Raw genomic sequence first — 10,658 nt, forward strand, 5'->3', positions numbered from 1 at the left:
GCCGAACCTTCGCCTGTGTTCATGGTTCCAGTTTGCAGAAAACGACACGTTCCATAACTAAAAAGTAAATCATTCAAGTATTTCATTTTGATGGGTACATGTAACTGCAATTCTAGTACAAAATATCATCCTCATCTTACACGAAAATCAAAAGACAAAAAATAAACGGATAAATCCATGAAACATTTTTTATGGAGATCCTAAACGAATATCATCCTCTTCACTGACCTCTTTCTCATCATCTTCACTGACCTCATTCTCATCATCTTCACTGACCTCTTGCTTAACATCTTCATCCTCATCACTTGAAAACGTAATTACTTGTCCACTTGGAGGCTGCACATGCAAAGATTTCCAAAGATCCATTTCCGTCGCATAATTTGCACACCAATCTATCGCAAAATTATTTTCAAATCTTGGTCAAAAGGCTGCACTCATCAAGGGTGGTAATGGGCAACCGGGTCTAAGTTTGAGGCCAATAAAATGAAAATTTTGAACAAATCCAAGAACAAGTCTTCTATCCTTTACACCATCATTGCAAGGTTTTGTTGGAGGCGCGTAAGTAAAGCTACTACCCGTCCATGTGAAACAATGTACGACACAATTGAATGTCTCCGCTATTAAAAACCCACAAATGGGTATTGTCATCCAATGTTCCTCGGTAATGATAAAATCCCCATGCAAACGACGTTCGAATGCAACGTACTCCGCTGCCACCCCTACATCTTTTCTTGGACCTGTTCTCATCATTGTCTTATAGAATTCTTTGTTTTTACGTAGTGTTTGAAACAATCGTTGTCGAATATAGTTCACTTCATTTTCAGGGGGCACCGGATTATTCCCTTCCATAAAAGGACCAAGTTGTTCCGCCATGACATAATAACCACAATTTCCATCACCTTGCACGTCGTCCATTGCTATAATATGCTCATGAGTTATTGGCGATAGATCTTCCAAGTAGTTATCGTATATAAAATTGATAGTCCTCATATACTTACCGGACTTATCTCTTTTGGGTCCTCTCATCCTACCAATTTCATGTACGGTCCTTTTCTCCTTTATCTTAGTTTGTGAAGGATACATCTTAGCCTTCCCCTTGACATCCTCTTTACTATCCTTAGCTTGTGACGGACAATCATTATCATTCACCTCTTTGTTACTTGTTTCCGATTTTTGAATACTCGGACAACCTTGTTTTTTTGGAACTTTGACTTCTTCCTCCTTCATCAACTTCTCAATTTATTTCTTTGCCTTTTCAAACCTTGCATCATGGTAGTCAACGCCGGATGGATTCTTTTTATTAGCCAATAGTTCCTTGTTGGCTTGTCTAGTTTGAAAATTATTCATTTTCTTACTCTTCCTACCTTTCGGGTCACTCTTCTCCGGTTCCAAAATATTTTCTTGGGTGAAAGGATACATGAACGGCATCATGTTGTGCCATAGGAATTTTTTTTGAGGTCGGGACATATTCCTATACATCTCCGCCAATGTTTTCCATTTGTCGTGTCTCATATCTCTAGATCATCCTCGTCGTCTTCGGTTGGGAGAGGATCGAAGCTTAATTGTTTCCAAAAATGATCAATATCCTCAAATGGTATGATACCATACCGAAGTAGGTCATGGCGGCATGGAAGTCCCATAGATTTCTTCATTGTACAAACACACTCTTCCTCCAAGGTGGCGCCTAATGTCTTAATCAAATCCACTTCTTTCATCAACAAGTCGATACATTGATGGGAGACTCTATAAGTTAATTCCCGTAGCCAATTAGTACCATAATTCTTGTGTCTAAACATAAGTTCATGCTCGAACGCGGTTTTAATTCTCACGACATCACTTATGAAATATTCATCAATTGCATCAAACACCGTGACAAAAGTGTCAACACAACCAAAAAGGTTCTTCTTCAACCGATAATAAGCCGACTCTACCATACTTGTGGCTTGGTTGTCGAAGTGTTTGTGCCGATTTGTGAAACAACTCACGAACCCTTCTTTATTAGGTTCCAACACATCTTTGACCAAGTAAGTAATGACATCGGGGTAGGCGGTCTTCCAATGCTTAATAAGCATTTTAAAATTTTCTTCATAGACATCCTCGATGATTGACCATATCAAAGCTTCTCATTCGCCTTGGAAAGAAGGCCACAACATCTCATTATATTCATATGCTTTCAAGAATTCCTTCTTTTTCTTTACTCATGTCCCCAACGGTAGCTTAGCAATATTCTCTAATTCTTTTAACTTAAGTGGTTGAATTATCGGTTGGCATTTTTTCCTCACATTGCACCATATGTGAAACGTACAAACATCCGGAAATACCTTCTTAATAGCATATATCAAAGATGAATCTTGATCGGAAACGAACACTTTAGGAAGAGCACCCTCCCGGAAGATTAACTTAAATTGTTTTAACCCCCAAACATAACTCTCTTTCTTCTCGTTTTTCATGAAACAAAAAGCCACGGTGAACGGTGCCTTTGTCGAAGTATGCCCCACAATGTTCATCAACGACATCTCATATTTATTAGTCTTGTACGTGCAATCCAATATAATAACTTGTGGGAAGCATAGAGCCAATTGGGCGCATTCCGGGTGGGCAAGGAAAACGTGTGTGTGACTTGACCGAAGTCATCCAACTTCTTTTGGCAAGCGTAGTTATTCTTCACCCCTAACCACATTACTTGTTGCATCACCATCCTACCTTGCAAATTGAGTCTTATAATCTTTTGTCTTGCATTGTAGATAGTTTGCATAGTCGACTTGTTATTCTTGTTGTCCGCCTTCAATTTGCTAAGAATCCTAGAAGGTGGCAAACGTGCTCGTGTCATTTTATCAACTTCTAGCATCTCGTCGGGTTTGAGTCGCGATACTTTCGCATGTCCATGAAGGTTTTTGGGACGTGGGTGGTTATGACGACAATCCATATCTTTATTCATTATCCAATATTGATCTTCTTTCTTCATGGTTTTATTCTTGAGGTTGAAAACGATCTTGAAAGGGAAATTTCTTTTCTTCGTCTTCGTCCTATTCTTTCGCCCGGTCTTCCCAATATATACGGTACCCTTTTTAACTTGCTAGCGCTGGTTCCACTATGCTCACAAATCATTTCAAACCGATCCCATCGGCTTTGTTGTCCTTTAACTAGTACGCAATTTACCTTCATTGCATGTTTCTCAAGCCAATCAAGAACTCCGGGTTTAGTTTTCCATGTCTACTTTCATTCCAAAACAAATAATTTGTAAGAAAAACTTTGGAATATTACGACAACATTAAGGTGCTCAAAAAGTTCTTACATACCAAATCATTTTGGAAGTGATCCTTGGTATCCTCGTGAATCATGTCTACTGGATCAGGTTGATTTTCCATTGGTCCAACCACGAGCTACAAAGAATATCACAAGGTTAAATACTAGAAAAGAATTATAATAGCAAGGTTCGGCCATTTGAAAATCATATTATGTGCCGAATCATGAACATTTGCAGGTTTCGGCTTATACGATATTCTAAATATGTGCCGAACCACACTCAATATTTTAACCCAAAAATTAACAAATTTATGTTCGGCTCATACGATAATGAAATTATGTGACGAGCCTTAAACATTTAGAGGTTTCGGCTTATACGCTATTATCAATATAAGATGAACCATTAATTTTCTTATTCCGGGCTATGCAGGATGTTGTTCGGCTTACTATGAAATTTTCATATAAGCCGAACTAGTGTGTAACAAAAGGGTGAGAATTGAAAATTATAGGTTCGGCGCATGCTGTAAACAGATTCAGTGAGCCGAACCGTTCATTATTTGGTTGATTCGGTTCATAGATGTCAGCCGAACCTGAACCTGGTTCGCCGAACCATGAAGCAAAAATCCAAACTTCTATAATTTGTAGCTATAGAAGTGAGATTGAGCATAATATAGAAGTGTACCTGTGTATTAGAAGCATTGGGTTCCTCATATATGTGCTCATCATCTGGATTTGGCTCATAAAAATCATCATCTTGAGTTTATGTTTGAGTTTGAGTTTGTGTAAAATCATTCTCATAGTCTAAGAAATCATCCATTTGGGAATCATTGTTGTAGTTGATATGTATTTTTCTAGGTGTTTTATATGAATTATGACCCTCCTAATCCTCCATTGAATCAAGAATAAAATTTTCTCACTTTCTCCTTCTCTTTCTCTCCTTCTTAACCAAAACTTTGATTTTTGTCCCACAAATGTTTTCATCTAAACAACCTTTATAATTCTGAAAATATCTTAATCACTAATCAAAATATTTAATCATTAATCCAGATTACTAACACTAATACGTAAAGAGTAGATTTGCCATTTAAAAAAATTTGGGTTAAGGGGATATCTGATTTTGCTATTTCACAACCCTTTTTTGTCTTTATTGAGTATGCCTAAGAAGATTTTGGTATGCCCAAAATCATAGTTCTTTGTGATGCCAACGGGTACATGATTAGGGAGTACACCAGCTAGAAAATAATGGACCACCGAAGCTGGATGCGCTAGGATATAGCAAAGGCACAACCCAACACAGCTTCAGTTGGGCATGTCTAAGGGAACTGAATATCTAGAACGATTTTTTGGGCACTACTCAAAAATGGAGGGGACTACTAAGTGATAAAAATGTCTATCATATACTTATAAGGGGTGTCCTAAAGTGTGTAAATGACTAACCTACCCTTAACCTGATTAAAATTAAAACTAATCTAATAGATATACATATACCTAATCTAAATCATTAACATAACAAAATCAAAATCAATATCATAACAAATCCATTACTTTTAGTTTTTCACAAATCCGTTACTATTAGAGGGTTCTTTTTCTTCTCTTCTTTCCGCTTCATCGTCTCCATTCAAAGAAATTTCCACAAACTCATTACTTGTGATTCGTTTTTAGTTGAAAAAATGAGTAGTAATCATCAAAATGAGTTGAAAATTGAAGTTGCAGAGAGAAGTTCGGCTAGGAATTATGTGAAACAGTTTGTCGAACTAGTCGAACTCAGCTTTAATGGAGTTTTTTCTTTCAGAATAAAGTTCGGTTACCTCGTTTTTTTCCCATCCAAACTTTTAGTTCGGTTACGTCGCAACCTTTTTTATTTTTTTCCCAGCCGAACTTTTAGTTCGGTTACCTCGCAATTTTTTCCTCCTAACCGAACTTTTCTCTGAAAACATACATGTTGAGTTCGGTTACGTCAAAAAAAAATTCCCCAGCCGAAATTTTAGTTCGGTTACGTTGCAATTTTTTTTCTCCTAACTGAACTTTTCTCTGAAAGAAAAAACTCCATTAAAGATGAGCTCGGCTACTTATGTTTTCAGAAACATTAGCCGAACTACACTTGCAGATGAGTTCGGCTACATGTTCTTTAGATGTCGTAACCGAACTTTATTTCCATGGCCGAAATCAGTTTATAAAATTTTCATTTTTTCGAAAATTTTGGCCAATTCAAGCAACATTAACTAAATTTTAATGATACCAAAATACCCGAAACCCTCATTTCGAAATCAACCATCTTATAAAAAAAAGAAAAAAAAAACTAAAACCCTCTTCTTCTTCTCAAAAATTATTCTTCTAAAAACACCCTACTAATTAATCTAACCTCACTAATCACTAATTAATTTAACTAATCCTTACACTAAGTGATCATTACCCTAACTAATTTAACTAAGAAGGGTAAGTTTGGTATTAACATAAATACTTAGATAAGGGGGACTCAAAATTACTCCAAATGTCCACCCAAAAAATGGAAAGTAATGCCCAAAAAATCGTTCAATATCTATAGATATGGCGAAGGTTGTGTTTATATCCTTGAGAAACGGAGAGCTAAAGCTAGTTCGTCGCAATGGTGGCACCATCTACCTGCTATGATTCGGTAATGGCTAGTGATGAAGGTGTCCTTCTCACTTACCGTTTGCGCTAGAAATCTTTTGTTTTTTTTTTTTGGAGGTCAGGTCTTACTCTCTCTCTTCTTTTTTTTCCTTTCTTTTCATCAACAATTTTCCGGGGGTTTGCATTAAAAAGCACAAATTGTGCTTCACAAGAATCACAACGTAAAGAGTTAGGCTTTATATCCAACAGAAAGTGAAGCTACACTACAGTAGACAAGTTGCATGTATCTTTGATTGAACTGGCTAGTTAATTGGTGTTTAATGAAGCCCAACTAGCTAAAGTTGAATGGTGTTCCATGATACACCCATTACCAAAGCAAGATGGAGAATTTGAAACAGAGTTGATATATTATCACACGAGTCAGCAGTTTGTTTTTTTTTTTAAAGAAGACGACTTTTATTTAGCCACGAGTCAGTTGGTTGGCGTTCTGTAAATTTTGTCCATGACATGCAGGTAAGGGCAGCGGCGGTAATTATACCGTTGAACGACGCGTGGAATAGTATTTTTTTCTTTTTTATTGATAGGACGTTTTATGTTTACAAGGAATGAAACTTGTTTCCCTCATGCTGAATTTCTGCAATCGATCTTGTAACATTTCGAATCAACATACAATGCATCTGCATGTACTGACAGTTAGAACCATGGCCCCTATTTAAGACCACTCCTTCCTTGTCTACAACACACCATTTCAAACCCAAATTCACAACCATGTCCCTTTCTCACTTGTGTAACACACCCATTAGCTCTTCAATCACCTCTAAGAATCCTCTTCCAAGTGCTTCGACAAAAATTAGCACCCCATCAGTTCGTCTAGCAAACCCTACTGCTACCCACTACATCTCATGTGAACATAACAAACAAACTAGCCGGAGAGAAGCTGCTACCAATGTAACTCAGCATGTCGTTGATAGAAGAAATGTCCTCTTAGGTTTAGGAGGATTATATGGTGCCGCTGGCGTTGCTATTGGTGCTCCGTTAACGCCTCCTGATTTAACGAAGTGTCATAAAGCAATTGATTCAGATGCTACCCCGCCAGAGGTGGACTGCTGTCCACCTGATTATGGTAAAGCCAAAATGGTTGATTTCACACCACCTAGTCCTAAAGATCCATTACGAGTTCGGAAAGCAGCCCACAAATACAATCTTGACGATATTGCGAAATTTGAAGCAGCTATTGCTAAGATGAAGGCTTTACCAACCAATCATCCGTGGAATTACTATCAACAAGCTACCATTCATTGTACTTACTGCAATGGTGCCTTCGATCAGTTGAATACTAAAACTCTACTTCAAGTTCATGGAAGTTGGTTCTTCCTTCCATGGCATCGTTACTATCTTTACTTTTGGGAGAAAATTCTCGGGAAACTTATCGGCGATGATACTTTCGCTATCCCTTTCTGGAACTGGGATGCTCCTAAAGGAATGTACATGCCCCCCATGTACTTAAATGAGAAATCACCACTTTTCGATAAAACTCGTGATAAACGTCACTACAAGTCGGTGCTTGATTACAGTTATTCTATGGGCGCCGATAATCCTCCCGACCCCAAGCCTGTGGTTACTAATAATTTGGAAATGTTAAGTAGTATGTTCAAAGAAACGTCAAATGCGCCAGCGCTGTTTATGGGGAAACCATTACGGGCGGGAGAAGATCCAACTAGTACAACAGCTCCAGGGAGCTGTGAGATGTTGCACAATGTCATGCATCAGTGGGTTGGACCTCCTACTTCCCCTTACTGGAATATGGGAAATTTTCATACTGCTGCGCGTGATACGATATTCTTTGCTCACCATGGTAACGTCGACCGCATGTGGGATATTTATAATAATTCTCGTGGACAGAGACGTGAATTCAATGATCCTGACTGGCTCGACTCATCTTTCATCTTCTACGATGAGAATGAACAACTTGTCAACTGTAAGGTGTGAATCTCTCTCTCTCTCTCCTTCTCATCTTATTTCGAGTGTCAGGGAAAATTAATTTGTTTACGTACATACAGGTGAGGGATTGCCTAACTCCACAAAGCCTAGGATATATTTACCATCCTGAACCAATTCCATGGACAAATAATCGTCGAAAGCACAAGAAAATGAGGAGCGCAGCAAAGAAGAAGAGCGAAGGCGACTCATTGAAACTCGCCCCAGTTCCTGAGTTCGGATCCCAACCACGGCCACTAACAGAACCAATACGAGCATTACTGCAGAGGCCAAAGATTTCAAGGACTAAAGATGAGAAAGCTGATGCAGTAGAAGTGCTGGTGATAGATGGCATCACCGTTCCAAATGGATCAACAGCAAGGTTTGATGTATACGTAACTCAGGCACTAGAAGGGTTAGTTGGTCCGGACAGAGGAGAATTAGCGGGTAGCTTTGTGCACATTCCTACAGCTCATCACAGATCATCAGAAGGGAAAGAGTACTCAAGTTTGGAATTGGGTATTAGTATTCTACTGGAAGATATTGAAGCTGAAAGTTCAAAGGAATTGGTTGTAAGTTTGATTCCTCGAGATGGTGATGTTGTTGTTAGCGGACTTCGCATTGAGTTATTCGACGTTGAGGATGACGATGAAGAAGAAGAATAAGACGATGATGATGATGAAGAATAAGATTGAAAACTATGATTAGTTAATGGCTCATCACGCGCTTCAATATTTGGTAGTTTTTGATCGAGTTATGCCTTGGAATAAGCAGCATGCTGCAGATATCGAATTTGTGTGGGTCCACTTTTCTTTTTTTTTCTTTTTTTTTTTTTGTGTGTGACAGGTGAGCACTTTATAATAATGAATTATAAACTTCGGACTACTAAGTTCAAAAGGGCTCCGGATCTTCTGTTACGAAATTCTTCTATTCCTCTGTTCCGGCCAATCTCCGACAGCCGTGTGTTTCCAATTTTAACAGAGGATATGTTTACAAATTTAGACGCAATTTACTCGACTAATTAATGGATTTTCTAACAGGAAAATAAGTATTCCTCCCTTAATTATCTCTTACGTCCATAGCATACTCCAATATACTCCCGGGTCTTTTTCCTTGTAAAAAACTTACAGAGATGCTCGTTACAACGTCCGAACTTAAGCTACGCTAGATTATCACAATTCACAATATTAGTGATGTAATGTTTTTATGATGAAAAAAATTTCAATCAATTCCGATGGAATGAATACATTGTTGTGCAAAAAATTAATTTACCACAGAGTGAATGCTAGGTTTTCTTATGCATGATGCTCTAAAGTCTTATCACAATAGATAAATACGTTTTGTGATTGTCTCTTTGGTTTCTGGGTATCAATCTCCCACTAAAATTAGAACAAAACTTATGTTAGACGGTGATACAGAAGTCCACAGTGAAGTCAGATTAAACCACCACCAACTGGGATTCAAAGGACCATCTGATCCTAATTCAAATCATTACCTCAACTATGTATTCTGATCCTAATTCAAATGACCAGTGATTGAAGTCACCCACTAATTACTAGGTTGTTAAGAAGACGATGATATTAGGATAATGGTAGTGGTAGAAAAAGATAAGTTGCAAATCAAATATTTCCTTTTTTTTCTGTTAGAAAATCCTTTAAATTAGTCAAGTAAATCACGTCTAAATTTGTAAACAGAGGTGGTTAAAATTTGAGATACGTGGATGTTGGAGATTGGCCAGAACAAAGGAATAGAGGAGTTTCGTAAGAGAGGATCCGGAGCCGTCCAAGAGGATGCAACCTGAGATGTCTAGTAGATATGGTTGCTCGAGCAAAAATTTTCATTGTTGAAACGAGGAAATCCTAAGATGAATGAGGAAACTCCGCGCACATGGATTTCTTGCCGATATAGAATACAAAATTGGTTCAATCATCCTAATAAACTTTTTTCTTGGTGAACAAAGATACGTATAAGTATAAGTCTACTGTTTAAATATCCAAAAACAATCAAAAAGACTTTTCAAATATCTTTAATTGGGTATTACACCCAAATTTTTGTCTTAATATTTATAAAACAGACTAAAATGTCCTCATCCAGTTTATCTCTTTATAACAGACATTACAGACATTTAATCTAGTGACGATTTAAATAATTTCGAAAAAATGCTATTAGTTGAAACTGCTCAGTCAGCTCATTACTTCGCATGGGTTCACCCCTGGGTCTCTACTTTGACAGAACATTATTTTTATTACTATTTTTTTATTTCTTTTGTAGAAACTTCACTCCATGTATTATGCAATAAATAATTCTAAGTATACGGGTGCTAATTTGCCGTTACCATATTTATAGTTGCAGGAAATCATACAACCACACCCTTAATGAAATTTTAATAATAATTCAAGTAATCATCTTAAAATTCATATATTCATTCATAAAATCTTTAATATGGTTACAAGATTTGAGATGAACTTTAACTTAGTGAACAAACAATCTTTCTCTCTCTTAAATTCCAAGTTTATGCTCTCAAAAAGATCCCCCTATTTACATGGTCGCTCGGTCCCTAATATAGGGATTTTATATAGTGGATGACATCTAATAAAGCCCTTATTTTCGGATCTGGCGTGCGTCATTAACGCACGCTTACTCTGACTCTTCTCGCACGTACTCTATAACTTCGCACGATCATCACACTTTTTCGTGATTCTTCTGACATCATCTGATGCGTCATCTTAAATATACTGTACCAGATAACCTTCGCTCATTCATCGAACCATTACTTCGCACACATAACAGACGTGCGGTATTTAGTATCTACATTTTGCCTCTTCTCATGTCGTTTCTTTAGA

The 10,658-nt window shown here is 37.5% G+C and overlaps 1 protein-coding gene across 1 annotated transcript; it reads left to right on the forward strand.

Moving 5' to 3' along the window:
* The first annotated feature begins 6,584 nt into the window (after positions 1-6,584).
* On the forward strand, positions 6,585-8,718 carry LOC113318091 (polyphenol oxidase, chloroplastic-like). The gene is made up of 2 exons (XM_026566218.1): positions 6,585-7,821; positions 7,899-8,718. The coding sequence occupies exons 1-2, from the start codon at positions 6,607-6,609 to the stop codon at positions 8,478-8,480; spliced, it is 1,797 nt and encodes a 598-aa protein (XP_026422003.1). The 5' UTR covers positions 6,585-6,606; the 3' UTR covers positions 8,481-8,718.
* Positions 8,719-10,658: the final 1,940 nt, after the last annotated feature.

This window comes from Papaver somniferum, chromosome 1, assembly GCF_003573695.1.
Source record: "Papaver somniferum cultivar HN1 chromosome 1, ASM357369v1, whole genome shotgun sequence".
Lineage (NCBI taxonomy): Eukaryota > Viridiplantae > Streptophyta > Magnoliopsida > Ranunculales > Papaveraceae > Papaver > Papaver somniferum.